The sequence below is a fragment of the Talpa occidentalis genome, unplaced genomic scaffold (genome assembly GCF_014898055.3).
Source record: "Talpa occidentalis isolate TD23 unplaced genomic scaffold, MPIMG_talOcc4v2.1, whole genome shotgun sequence".
In the NCBI taxonomy this organism is placed as follows: Eukaryota; Metazoa; Chordata; class Mammalia; order Eulipotyphla; family Talpidae; genus Talpa; species Talpa occidentalis.
In genome coordinates, this window is record NW_026555331.1 from 88,687,193 (window position 1) to 88,702,407 (window position 15,215).

The 15,215-nt window shown below is 38.8% G+C and overlaps 1 protein-coding gene across 7 annotated transcripts in view; it reads left to right on the forward strand.

Moving 5' to 3' along the window:
- The window catches only part of UMAD1 (UBAP1-MVB12-associated (UMA) domain containing 1), a 317,588-nt gene that overhangs the window by 135,129 nt on the left and 167,244 nt on the right, over positions 1–15,215 (forward strand). For all 7 annotated transcript variants that reach the window (XM_054692381.1, XM_054692385.1, XM_054692379.1 and 4 more), the window contains one exon: positions 12,744–12,817. In XM_054692381.1, the coding sequence (XP_054548356.1) occupies positions 12,744–12,817 (74 nt within the window). The remainder of the gene's footprint in view (positions 1–12,743; positions 12,818–15,215) is intronic.

Consider the following 15,215-nt stretch of genomic DNA (forward strand, 5'->3'; position numbering starts at 1 on the left):
GGATAAGCCCCAAATAATTAAGTAACTAACTTTGGGAATGTGTCTTAGACTATTTGGCTGCTCTAGCAAAATGTCATAGGCTGGAAGGCCATTAGACAACAAAGTAAACCTCACAGATCTGAAGGCTAGGAAGTCCAGGGTCACAACCCTAATGTGATTGCTTTCTGGTGATCGACTTCTTCCTACCTCAGAACAGGCACTGTCTCATTTTGTCCTCATGTGGTGAAAGGGGTAAGGAATCTCTGTGGGGTCTTTTTATGAGACGCTAATCTCATTCATGAAGGATCCACCCTGGAGACTTAAGCACCTCCCAAAGAGTCCACTCCAGTACCATATTCCTTAAGGTTAGGATTTCAACATATGAATTTTGAGGGGACACATTCACACCCTAGTAGAATGTTTTTGTTATCTACTGATATTTGAATATGGGTTCATTTACTATTTTGAGAAGTCAGAGCTAAACCAATCGATTTCTCCAGCTCTCTGTCCCGCTACTTCTACATGTTGTCTCGCAGCCTGAGAAGTTTGTGGAGCACACTGTTTGCTATAACTTAACCTTATTTTTAATCTTTTTCTTTCTCACCCTTTTTGCTAGGACATGGTAGGTAGATGCATGGTTTATAGATCAGTTGGCACTGTACAGAGAAGTAATCATTCAATAGTTTCCTCTTCAGGAAGTCTTGTTGTGATAGCTATTTTTCACTCTTCGCTTAGATTGAGAGGCCTTCCCTCTCAATTGCCACTGTGCTCTGGTTTCCTGGGGTCTTGTCTCACTAAACTTGATGTGCTTTCTCCTACGGTGGAGAGAGAGAATCTGATAGCCCCAGGAGGTGGTTTGCTTCATTAAGTCTGGATGCAGTAAAAGTGGGCAAGTTGTAGACAAGAAGGGATTTGATTGAGACAGGTTGATTTGAATGAAGCAACTACTCTTAGACTACTTTGCATAACAGATCTGGATGATTAATATGTTTCTCTTTTTCCATTCTAGTCCTCTGAGCCTTAAAGTTACTGGAGATTGGAACTTAAAATGTCTTTTGCAATTAGGCACATGTCCAGATGAATTCTAATTTCACTGAACTTTCCCCTAGAAAACTACTGAATTTATTTGAAATCACTGAGTCATGAAGATATATAATGGGGATTCAATAAAAGAATTGTTATTTCAAAAATATAGAATTTTTGAAACAGCATAACATGGTGTAATTTTGTGGTAATAAATTAGAAATATAAAATATATATACCACATATGATTTTCCTAAATTTAAAATGGCATGGTTTTCCTATTTAACCAGTCTTGAAATTAGTGACTCCTTTATAGGCTGAATATCTACAAATGTTTTTGAATCTTGCAACTATTTTTAATGTAATTTTCAAAATATCACAACTTTGTTGGTATGTATTTTCTTTTTTTAAAAAAAGATTTATTTATGCGGTACAGGCCAAAGGTGTGGTGTGGAGGGGTGGGTGAGAGGATTCACCAGAGATGGAGCGGGGAACAGAACAGGCAGACTGACTAAAACACACTGCTGAGGGGAGCAGTGGGCGAGACAGGAGAGGCCTACTATGCCATGTGGGTAGCTCTCTGGCCAGCCGAGAATCAAACCCATGCTGCGGAGGCTGCGGGCAGTTTCACAGTGCTGTGCTTAACCCTTGTGCCACCAGGGAGGCCCCTGGTATGTTTTTTCAATGTACTAGTTTTTTAAGATTTTTAAAAATATATCAAATACATAGTAATAGAAATTTTAAAGTACACTTCTAAATATAATAAGATAAATAATATTTCATGAGAATTCCTTTGGCATTTCAGTCACCTCTTTTTTTTTCCATATAAATTATCTCAAGCTCATCGTAACTCCATAAAATCTCGTAAAGTCTCTGTCCCATTTCCCCCACATCTTTAAAGACCTATCTGTTTAGAGACTATCAGTTTCAAAGTCACTATTGACTCTGTCCATTTTCTTCTACCCTTACAAACTGCTGGGAAGTGTTTCTAAGGATCTTACAACTGGTCTACCTTGTAATCCTTTCTTGCAGAACTTCTGTCCAAACTGTACATTAGCGCTCTGATTATTGATCTCTCCTTTAGCCTTTTGTTCAGCCTTTGCCTCTCACCAGTTCTAAGTGCTATTAATAAACTTATTTCCTTTTACCAATCATAATGCATCCTCTCCAGCTTCCTTTATTCATTCCTTAGTTCATCATAGACTTTTTTTTTTCTGAGACTGTAATGCATCCATCATAAAATAGCCATTTCATAAGGAACTTCCTTGTGTATACTTGGTGCCAGCCACTGTCCCAGCTGCTAGGAATATTCTGGCAAATAACACATCATTGTCCTTATGGAACTGATGTTCTAGGGGGAAAAACAACTTTTAAACAAGTGAGTGAGCATAATTAAGTGATTGCAAATGTGTGACGTGTTTGGCGAAAAAAATAACATATGGGAACATGCAAAGGGGACATGGTTCCGTTGGGAGAGTCTTGAAGGGGTGGAGTTGAAGCTGAGGCATGAAGATTGAGTACATGTTGGCTGTTGAGGTCTAGGTTGAGGAACATTTCTGCCAGAGTGGTTCTTGCTCTTTCCATCATCACTTTTCACCCTGTCATCAAGCCGAGTCTCATACTTTTCTAGTCATGCCACTGGCTCACTCTCACCAGGGTGTTGCTTCCTTCTTAACGGACTTTGCCTTTTGCACTTACCTGATTTTGTGCTATCAGCCTATTTCGGAACCCCCAAAGGACAGAGTCCCCAGTTGTTAACTTAGGATCTCCCAGTTGCTGATGCCTCCCAAAGTCTAAATTGCCTACTGTATCTTACTCCTTCTGCTTCCCCTTCTTTCCCTTCCTTCAATCCCTCAGATTTGGTGGGGTTTCTAGAGGGAAAAAAAGCACAAACCAGCAGTGGAAACCTTAAAATTTATTTGTTGACATTGAACTCCTCCCCCCAAACACCTGGATTTCATTGTCAGCAACCCCTGCCTCTGTACTAATGACATCAAGGCCAAACTGGACTGAAAAAGGTCTTTTCCTTACAGAAAGGTTAGGTATTTTGCTTTAGATTTTTAAAGGATATGCGTATTAGGGCTGAAATTTTGCCTGTTCTTGAATTGTGCTTCATCTGTTTGAAGCACAGAATGGCAAAGTATGCTCCATCTTATGCTTTATTAATTTTTTACTGCAATGCATTGTAACTGGCCAATGGTCAAACTCTTCCTTGTAATAACCAGGCCCTTTATGGATCTATAACTAAATCTGTAATAGAAAGAAAGAAAACACACTTTTTCCTTCATCTAATTTTCCCTTTTCTGTTTAAATATATATTTATTAAATTAACAATGTAAATACCTACTAGAACAAAATTAATTCTAAAATAAAGTATTGGTCAGTAGTATACCTATCTTTAAATTTCATAAACTGTTAGTTCAATAAAAAACAATACAGTAAAAATATAAAAGATAGACCTTTTTAAATTTTTGTATTATAGTCTAGTAAAATACACGTAAGTTTTACCATCTTAACATCGTTATACAGTTTAGCAGCATTAAGTTCATTCACAGGTCCATTGTAACCATTCTCCCGAATTCTTTTCACCTTGCAAAAAACTCAACTCTACCCATTAAACACAACTCCCTATGCCCCGTTCCCCCGAGTCCCTGGCAACCACCATTCTACTTCCTGTCTCCATGAATTTGACTCTTCTAGGCCCTCCCGCATATAAATAGAATCATAGTATTTATTGTTTCATGACTTATTGTACTTGGCATAATATCTTCAAGGTTCACCCACATTGTAAAACATGTCAGGATTTCCTTCCTTTTAAGACTAAATAATATTCCATTGTATGTTTACTCCACATTTTGTTTATCCATCTATCTGTTGATAGGCGCTTGGGTTGCTTCCACCTTTAGTTCTAGTGAATAATGATGCCGTGAACATGGACGTACAAATATTTCTCTGGGATTTCAATGCTTTGGGAATACTTATTGAGCGCTAACTTCAATATTCAGAAAAGTGCCCTCTACCTATTTAAGCATTGTGGAAGGGAAGGAGAGAAGAGACCGTCATTCTTAAAATTAGGCAGATGGTAATCTCAGTCATGTAAGGTTATCTCCGTCTGCTTTAGTGTTCCTCCAAGTATTGTTCATGAGCCTTAGGTCCTTTATCAAAGTTCACAAGTCAAATCTCTTTTGAGACTGAGGAGTTTGCATCCTGTTGGTTTTATACACACTGAAATGAGAGAGGCACTGCCCCACCATCAAGTAGACATGAAGACCCACTCCCTGCTTCTTTCAGTCCTCTGCTTTCCTTTGGGGCACATTCATCCAGGCTAGCCAGTGACTCACTTTCTTTTCTACTCTGCTCGCGTTTTGCAGGCAGTTGCAAATTCTGTGAATATAGCAAAGGGTGGCCTGACTTGACTTTGCCTCTCTAAATTTCAATCTTCCCTGTTCAGGGTCCTTCTTCCTTAGGATGCTAATTGGTTAGTCACTGTTGCTGTCTGTCTGCTTCTAGTTGGCAAAGATGTTAGAATTTTTTCCCCCAGACATTGTGTTGCTTAGGTTTACCTAAGTTCTTACTCAGCTCTAATACTTACATAGCTCTTATACTGTAACTATTATATATATTATATATGTAGTATAAGTGAATGGCATGTGTGATATCTTCAATACAACACAATATCTTCAACAAGCTTCTTTTGCACTTTGAAGTCAAACTCTTTGTCTATATCAAGTCATCACATCATGCCACCTTATTGTATCTGGCACATATGACTGCTTTTAATTATGTGTGATTTGCAAGTAATTTTGCTTTTCAGACACTGGTATATTTTCAGAAATGTTCTCTACAAACTCTTGTGTAAGTGACACAAAAGCATGGCCCATATTTGATTTCCACTAAAAGTAATGATGCTGAGTAATGATACTTTTTTTTTTTTTTAAATGAATAGAGCTGGAGGGAGGGAGGAACTCTAATAACAAATCTTGCCCTTCTTATAGCTGCTTACCTTTTTCACAGTGTGGTCCTTATACATTTCCTGAATCAATTTGGCAGTCCCATAATTTTTAGTTTGGGCCTCATTTCTAGAACCAATTTTTGTTATTTCCTGTTTTCTTGGTTGAACCTCCCTCTAGGCTGTAAGCTGTGTAAGGGCAAAGATACTGTTGCTCTAGTTCACCTGGTACCCGTGCTCAGTATGATACATAGCGCATCATAGATGTTCAACAACTATTTATGTAATGAATAAAACTTAACATGAATCTCATTGTAATAAAATTTCATACACTGTGTTGTGGGGAGAAGATCCGGGTGAGGCCAGAAACACGGGGGTGGGAGAATTTACTGGAGGCAGAGTAGAGAACAGAACAGGTGGATTTATTGAAATACACTGCTAAGAGAAGCAGTGGGCAAGATGGGAGAGGTCTGCGTGCTAAGGATGATTTGAGGCTCTCTTTTTTACTGGTTTTATGGGCTTTCTAACTTGGGGCACCAGTTTGCCCCAGTTATATGCTGGCATGCTGGTCTCTGGTACTGCCCTTAGACACAGATACATATTCTGGCCTCTGTGTCTTCATTTCTGGAGCTGGGCTGGTTCTTCTGGTCGTGGTCTTTGATTTTATGGCCTTGTCCCTTAGACAGCCTTATCCATTCCCTCATCTATTCCAGCTTCCCAAACCTTCCTGCTGGGTCAGTGGGGGCTTAGTTTTTAACCTTATTCAAGTATACCCCTCCATACTTCTCTTACTATCTTCTGCTAGAAATTTTTCTTCGCAGTTTTCTGTTCTACTTCAACTTTAAAAAAAAACCCACTCAATTTTAAGAGATTAAGAAATTTACCTAACTAATATCTCCGGTAGGATCAGTTGATGGTACAGGTCGAAACCTACCTTTGATCTCCTGAAGTCACTTATTTTTCTATGTTGAAAACGACTGAACCGACTTGACACCAACAGCTAGTAGTTTCACAAGTTTATTCGTTGGTTGGAAAGGAGACTGTAACTCTTGAGTGTGAGTGACTTGATGCCGAGGTATCTACAACCCACGTTTGCATAATTGCTGATGGATCTTTGCCATCATTTTCACCTACAACACGCAGTACATTTGAGTTTTTGTTTCAGAATGCCAGATAACTTGGTAGAGTAAGCATATTTTTTTTGCTATTCACAGATTTAAGCTTCATGCTATAAACACTGAAAATCCTTTTTGTGTCAGTCCTATTTGCTTGCAGCGGTGCCTGTAGAACCTGTTGTCAGGGAACTGCTCAGCACGCCCTTTGTAGAGTTTTCTTTCATTGGCATTTTGGGATCCAGAGGCAGAAAGGATCAACCCAAGTTACTCTCGCAGTATATAAATTTACTCTGAGTTAGAAAAGATATTAACAAAAAAGCCACTGAAGGCAGATTTGTATAGCATGATGCAAATGCACATATACAAAATTAATTAGGCCTTTGAGTTTCCAGTCTTCCAATCTTCAAGTAAGAATGCCTTAGCTTAACTGTTTAACATAATATTAAATGTTTAATTAATGTTTTTGGATTGCTTTAAGATCTTCCAGAAAAAGTATTGCCTATAGGTACAAACTAACAAGATTCAGACCTAAAGACATCTGTGAAATCTCAGGACAAGTTAATTAAGAGCAGACCTGTAAGACTGATCAGTGGATCTGACCTCAGATTTGCTGGTATTCTTACTTCCCAGAGTAAATGCTCTAAGTATTCAATGTGACCCTAAGCTTTAATAGCATTCATGAGGTTAAAGTCTAACATAATGCCTAAAATGTTGTATATAGGTAAGTGTTAAAATTTCAGTTCACACTATTATAGAGTAGATGTCTGTCCTATTGAACCCTTAATCTAATTTTTTTTCACATTTTAACATCCATTATGATTAATTTTATAAACCCTTAGTGAGTATAGGGATAGAATGATCTTTCTTATTGTCCCTCCCCCCAACATACAGTCATGTTTATTGAGTGTCACTTCATTATTAGTATGATACCAGTTAGTTGTATTCTAGCCTTAGAAAATTTGGGATGCTGTAATTTTGGTATGGTAATATATTTTACACATTAATATGTTCATTTAATTTGTTTTTCTGTAATTTGTAGTCAGCTTGAACCTTTTCCTGTATTTCTGGGCTAACTGCACTCTTCCTTCAGTGGCTTAGCCGCTCCAATATTTGATCTGTATCTTGGTGAGGTTATAAACGATGGTCGTCAGAATCTCATTCTTGCAGCAGCAGGCTCTGGAGCAGACTATGTCTTTAGCAATTAGCAGTTTTAATTTCAATTAGTAGTTTTAATTTCATTATTGTGAAAAATGGGGATTATGAGGACAGTATAAGAAAAAATGGAAGGGAAAACTAAACTGAAGTTTTGAATGTAAGGTGTATTCACCTGAGTTAAATAACTCATGTTTTGATAAGTAGTGGGAAGCAGCATGATATCATGGAATGATCTGGCACTCTCAGCTAACTTGGCTTCCAACACCAGATCTGCCTTCTTTAAATGATTGTAATAAAGCCTGCCTCACAACACTGCCTTGGGCACAAAATGAGGTTAACACTTGTGGGTATTTTCTGTTACCTCCAATGCTGAAAATAATGGCAACAGTTGCATGACAAAGGCATAACAGTTGATACCAAGAATTATGACAAAACATTTATCTTGCCCCAACTCCTCTCCCTTCTTCTCTGCAATTAGTGATTAACTTGTTTTCTCGTTTAATCTTCATATCAGCCTCATTATGTATCATTATTCCCATTTTTCAGATGAGGAAACTGAAGCCCTGAAAAGTTAAGTAACTTGCACAAGGTCAGAGATTTGGTGAAGGATTAGGTTGAGTTCTATCAGATTCCAAAGTCATTCTCTTGCCACAGTGCCAGGCTGTCTTGCATAATGAGTATGTGAGTGAAGAATGAAAAGGAGTTAATGGAATGGCCATTCCACTGTTCTTTCCACTACTTCACTTGGTGAATGACTAATAAGCAAACACTCCCAGAGGGTATTTGCATTTTAAAAGAGGAGCTCATTAACCCTAATGAATCTCTAATTGGTGGAATTTGTGGGGGAGATATTTCTGAACACTGGGGCATTCTCCTGTGTCTTCAAGGTGCCTGGTTATCCTTTTCTTCTCTGTAGACAATCAACTGTTCTGGAATCAGAATTAGGTAGCAGAGTGCAGTCACCTATACTCTGCCCCAAATGCAGCTAGCTGAATGAGCTAACAAGGACTTGTGAAAGATTCACCTAAAGGAAAGCAGAAGACAGGTATAGCTTACAACTATGTGAAATGAATTTTCACAAGCTCAATAAGGATTTGGCAATGCAGAGGGTCTTTTAAAGAGTCTAGGTAAAAATAATATATTACAGTTATTCTTTTTAAAAAAGAAAATATCAAAATCAACAAATAAGTATGAACAAGAGACACTCTATGGGGGATTGGGGGTGGGGAAAGGAGGGCTTTGGGTAAAAATAAGGGGGTTGTAATTGTATGGGGAATATAAAAATAAAATTTAAATTAAAAAAATAATATATTACATAATCAATTTGAACTTCAGAAACATTCTGTTGGGATTTCCCATAGTGTGGTCATGGACCTTTCCAAGATATTTAATAGGTATCGGAAGAAAAAATGGCTACCTTGTCAAACATATCATGAAAATCTAAAAGTTTCTTTACTGTAGAATTTCTCAGAGCCTTTAATGTGTTCAAGTGCAGTGGAAAGTAGCAGGCAGGCTAAGACACTGTAGGAGTATCTCATACGACTATCTCATGTTTTTGACCATGGAAATATTCCCTCCATGTGAACCCTGTGGAGCTGGTGTTTTGCAGACTGCATTCTCAGTTACAGAGTTCTAGATAAATCCTCTCTAATTAAAGAAAAGGAAGAAAATAGTTTCATGTATTCACAGATTTTCATAGGCAGGCAGGTTCCAACCTGGTCCACACCAGCCCATTGCCAGTCTGTTTGCTCTGTGGCAGGCCAGTAGCAGCACACCTCTTCTCTAGATAAGATCTGGCCTATTTAGGGGGAAAAACAGATGGAGACCAACTTCTCATCTTTACTGCCTATAAAGCAGATCTTGAGGAATTGTGGCATCTATCAGGGAGCAAATGGATTCCCTAATCTGAATCTCAGATTTCATCTGGGCACCCTCCAGTGCCCAGAGGAGGACTGGTGGGGGGTGGGAGGCAGAACCATATGTTCTCTGTGGTCCTTCCATTTTCAGTATAGGGGAAGAAGGTTTAGAACCATTTGTAACCAAGTCCCTCCAAATCACCAACCCATGGAGTATACAATGGAAGGAGGCCTGGAGGGACTGTTACAAGAGCCTTCTCTACATTCAAGAGGAATGAGGAGTAAGGTGCTCCTTCACCTTCCCACCTCCAGCCCAAACAAGTCTCCTTTAGAATTCCCCTCCCATCACTGCCCATCTCCTTTCCACCTTCCCTATCTTGGCATTCATTCTTGACCACTATTTTCCCTCTCCCTCAACTTAATTTAGTCAGTAGAATGGGATCATGCTGATACTCTGTTCACTGCCTTTTTAAAAGATCTCCTCCCATAACTCAAAGATCATTCAACTTTTAATCCCAGAAAAGATGGTACATAACATTCTCTAAAACAGGAACGGGAAAATTATGGTCTGTCACCTGTTCCTGTAAGGCAAGTTGTACTGGAACACAACCACACCCATTAGTTTTGTATCGCCCATGCCTGCCCCAGGCCATGATGGCAGAGTTGTGAAGATGTAACAGAGATTTTGGCCCTTTTGTGGAATGGTTATCCTTTGCGGAAAAAAATTGCCAACCTCTAATGTAAAATACAGATACATTTCTGAATGAGCTGCTTGGATGTGTATAAGCAGCCTTTATCATTTGCTCATTCCAAATAAAAACTTCAAGTCAAGAGAATGGCATGGTTCTAAAATGAGGAATTTCGCCTCTTGTACAATTGTTTCTAGTCTTGCATACTCCTGGGAGAACATCAAGGAGAATGTGTGTTTGCTTTGAAGGACTGGAGGAAGGACAGAGGCTTGCTCTGGTATTTGGCATCGCCGGTGCAAAGGGAAGAGAACAGATAATGCAGGGGCCCTGTGGAAGGAAAAAAGAATAGAGTAAAGTATTAGGGGCCCCAGGGGAGTTACACTAGCAGAGATCCTTCAAGATTTGCAGTATCTTAGAGACCAGATTCTTCCTACCTCAGTTCCTTTCCTTTGGAACCTTCTCTCAGATCATAGATGTCAGGAATCTGATTCTGCTCCCACTGTTACTACCTGGGAGACCTTGAGCAAGCCAGTGAGTGCCTCAGCCCTTTCAGGGGTTCACGCCTGTAAGTTGGGGTGGGGAGGGAAGGAGACGATGGTTGTCTTAATGTGCCCCAGTGAGAATCAAATATGGTGTTGTCAAAAAAGCTTTACAAAATGTAAAGAACTGTGGAAAGGCTGGTTGGTTTTGTTATTCTTTTTATAACAGCTGACTTGTAAATGAAAACTCTGAATCTATTCAGCATATAAATTAGAGTTAACTGATAATGAAGTGCTTTAGTTTTCAAACTTTGGTCACATCCATCTTTACATATTAAAAAAGTATCAAACTTTCATTTGGGTTATAAAAAAAAAAGAAAAAAAACCTGAATTTGTATGTGATAGTCATTCTTCAGTAGGAGGGAGAAATTCAAAAATTAAATTTTACTGTGACCTGTTCTTTTCTGTTCATTGTCTATGTAGTTTTCATTTTGTGCCATTGTTTACAGAGAATAATCTGGCAGATGGCATTTTCCCCTGTAATCAGTTCATGTCCTATCTGAGTCATCGCCAGACATGGCATTTCAGTAAATAGTGATCCTACAGTTGCTTCCAGGCACATGTGTTATATGCTGTCAAGAACAGTGACTGATAAGCTTCTGGCTGTTCAAGCTACAGGGAGAAATGGAGAACGTTCTCTATGGGTAAATACCTTAGAAAGAAAAAAATGGCAAAAGCAGCACAGACTTCGTGCTGGATGATTTTAGCCAAATTCAGTGTTTGTGTGACTTTGGATGGAGCAATGATCATTTTAAAAAGTAAAAAGTCTTCCTTGAGTAGATGGTAGCCCACATTGGGTAATACATGTTTTTGTCCATCAGACATGTGAGTTATTAAACACCTCTTGCCCTCCTTGCTCAGAGACTCCCTTTACCTTGGTGCCTCACGTTGCCTATAATCATGCAAGTAAAGCGCCTTGTGCATCTGTTTTGGGACCTTTAGATTGGAGTTGATGACTTTATCCCTGACTTTCAGAGACAAGGGGGATTTCTGAAAACAAGGCTCTTCTTAATGTGCAAATAGTCCATTTGCACAATCACTTACATCAAGCTAGCTGTTTGACATCTTAGATACAAAAGGAGGTTAATTTAATTTTTCACTTAACAACTAGTAACTTTATTCTATTGATACACCCAGAAGTTCATGAGGTATTCTTCCTTGATGTTAACCATTGATAAACTTTTGTGTTTCCATGGAAAAGTTACACTTTTTGTTAACTTCTTTGTTATCTCCAATTAAGACTCATTACCTTACCTATATCAACAGATTGTATATTTATTAAAGGCTTATTTTATTTATTTTTGCTTTTAAGAACTGGGGTGAAGGCCAGAGGTGTGGGAGGATGAGAGGATTCACCAGAGACAGAGTGGGGAACAGAACAGGCAGACTGACTGAAATACACTGCTGAGGGGAGCAACAGACCAGACAGGAGAGGTCTGCATTGCCATGTGGGTCACCTCCCTGGCCAGCCAGGGATCAAACTCTTGCTGCAGTGGCTGACCTATAGCTTGACAGTGCTGAGACTTCAGCACTGCAGGGAGGCCCTGGAGTCATAACTTTTAATGCCCGTAAGTCATCATCTATGAATTTTGCAATCATCCCTGTGGTGGACATTTCTGAGCTGGCTTAATGTTATGGGAAGAGTAGTTTACAAATTACTAAATTGACCAGTCATTATGCCTTAAAGAAGTAGGCTAATTGTTTCTTTACCTACCATGTGTTAATCACAGACCATTAGTGATAATTGATAAGCTAAAATAGACCATTAACAAATTTAATTGTGCTTATACTTACCTATATCTGTGTCTGTCCTGTCTTTGGAGCCAGGCTAGTCATCATCTTCATTTAGTAATAACCACCCAGGCACCAGCCTCAGGAACCAAAGGTTTATTTATGAATATTTTCATTGCTCCTTCCTGCTGTAAAGATGATTTAACATTTGATCAGTTATTACACCACACACACACACACACACACACACACACACACACACACACAGGTATATACTCTGAGGTAGATATACAGAAATATAAACAAATGCTTACAAAAAAGAATAAGCCTAATTAAAAAAAATCATTTGGAGAACAGCTATTCACATTATAAGGCTTTTTAATTTGAAAATAATTTGCCTTTTCTCTAAGTCATAAGTTTTCTACTTTATTTGAAATATGACTTCATTTACAGGATATGAATTTACTTGATTTTTTTTTCCAGTGTAATCCTATAAAGCAGGATAAATGTATGGTTCAGAGTGATTTATGAGAAGACCTCTATAAAATTACTGGTTGAAAAAAATTAATTATTGACTCCATCACAAAAGAAATAGTTGTTGCCTCCATAATGTGAAACACATAGTAATAAAAGACATTGCAATTAAAATAGAAGACAGTTTGGTCTCAATAATATAGTAAAGTTGTTTTTTTTTCTTGCTTTCATAGGAGATACAGCAAATGAACAAAGAACAGCAGCAAGAGGTAAAGTTTCAGAAGTAGAAGGCAACCTGCCTTTGGAGGTAAGTGTAACTGGATTAATCCTTTTGGAGTGCAACTGAAAAAGTCACTGTGATTATATTTTCCTTTGAGGCTGTATAAATAACTTCTGCTTTTGCTATGTAGACAGATGCCTAGTTATCAAGAAAAAGGTGATGTATTAAAAAGTCGGGTTGGCAATACAGCAAGTGACTTCCAAAGTGCTGTGCTTTAGCTTTCACTGCTGGAAATGGAAGCTTTCTGTTGGGAGAGAGGAATAGAGCACTTATGTTAAAATTTTTGAACTATTTTAATGGAATGATTACTTTCTAATACACTGGGAGAAGTAGACAATATATGAACCTATAGAGAAAGGTTTGAAAATAACCTATTCAGAACTATTTTGCTTTTTCTACCATCAAAGTGCACTCCTTATCATTGTTAAGCAGAAAGACTAGGGGATGTATTCTTGTCCACATGAGAAAATGATGTGCTCATAGAGGGTACTTGAAAATGTTGTTGGGATGCTTTGTTATGCTATGTAGAAACATACTAACATTTAATAATTAAAACAAGCACTTTCAAGACTCAAGACTGGGGGAATGTTGATTATCAGGATGGAAGAGAAATCCATGAACTTTGAAAATCTACATGGTAACATACCTCTACTTAATTTCAACTTGTAACACATGTGTTCTATGTGTTGCATACAGCGAGAGTGAGGCTGGGGACCTGGCCTGTTTGTTTTATCACAGTGTCCCCTACTCTAGCACAGAGTAGGTATCAAAAAGATTTTCTAGAAACTTAATGTCTTCAGTTTTTGCAAGCATTTAGTGAGCATTTAGTGAGCATTTAGTGGCATCTTCGATAGGAAATAAAGATTGAAGTTTGGAAAGGAACCACCAAGATGGTTTAGATGTCATCCACGATGACTTGGGTTTAATTGCGTAGTTAAATGATTCACTAAAAATATCTACGGAGCTCAAATTATTTTTTTTTTTTTTTTTTTTTTTTTTTAATACAAGCACTGGGTACAGTCAGAAGCACAGGAGGGTGAGAGAAATCACCAGAGCCTGAGGGGAGAACAGAGCAGGCAGAAGGACAGATGTACACTGCTGAAAGGAGCAGCGGGCAGCAGGAGAGGTCTGCGCGCCATGTGGGACCCTCCTCCGGTGGCCGGGGAGCAGCCGGGGATCGAACCAGCGCTGAAGAGGCTGCGGGCAGCTTCGCAACCCAGCGCTCAACCGCTGCGCCACCGGGGAGGCCCAGCTCAAATTATTTTTTAAAGTTGATTCACTTTAGAAAGAATCCAAGATTGTTAGGAAAGAAGCTTTGGAGATATTGATCCTCTAAGGTTTGAAACAAGCTGAGTATTGGTTTTTCAATCTCTCGTTATACAATCAACTTTTAATCTTTAAGACTGGATTTCTATACTCATGCTATAACAGATGTTTCAGAAGTACCTTCTATCTAAACAGGTGTGGGGCACTGAGAACAGTGCATGATATCAGAGAGCTTATTTAGGTAGCAGAAAAGAAACTGGGACACTACAAGTGAGCTCACGGTTAAATCACAGTACAGGATTATTATTATTGTTATTATTATTATTATTATTATTATTATACTGATAATAATAAAATACTTTTGCAGGCCAAATAATCATTTGTCTCAAACTTAAGTGTCTAAAATGGAATTTGTTATTACTCTCCTTCAAAGATCCAAAGCCAAAAGCCGTCTTCCACCTCTCCCCATAGTGTACTTTTATCAGCAAAGATAAAACTTTATGTAGAGGCTGATGATACTAGAGTTTGAGTCCTTCTAGCCCTCTCCCTGGGCTCTAGACTATATTCAGCTGCCTGCATGCTCTTTCACTCACCAGCGTCTAGGCAGCTCTGCCTTTACTTGACCAAAGAATGGTACTAATCCTACCATCCTGAAGCTATTCTCTACTCAAGTTTTTACTATCTGCTTATAGCACCACCCTCTATATAGTGGATTAGAATCAACCCACATGAGGTGCCCCTGGCTCCTTTCTTTCCCTCATACTTCACATCGCATTGCCTAGTAAGTCATGTCGCCTCATCTTCTGGATCTAAATTCTGACCCCTTCTTGACATCAGACCTGCAGAGCTCTCATCTAGCCTCCACTTTCACCAGGGCTCTGCCTCCTCCTTCCCCTTATGTCCATTCTTTACACAGCAGACAGAAATGTAAATCAGATCATATCACTCCTTGGCTTCAAATCTGCTGGCTTCCCACTGTAAGTAGAATAAGTGCTAAAACTCTTTTTACAGTGGGCTACAAAGTGCTCTCATTTCTTTCCACACCCCCAGATTCTGTCTCCATCCTCCACCACCAGCTGCTTTTCTGTCCCTTGATCATATTAAGCTCTTTCCCACCTTACCCTTTGTACTTCCCAGCCCTTCTTTACTAGAATGTCAC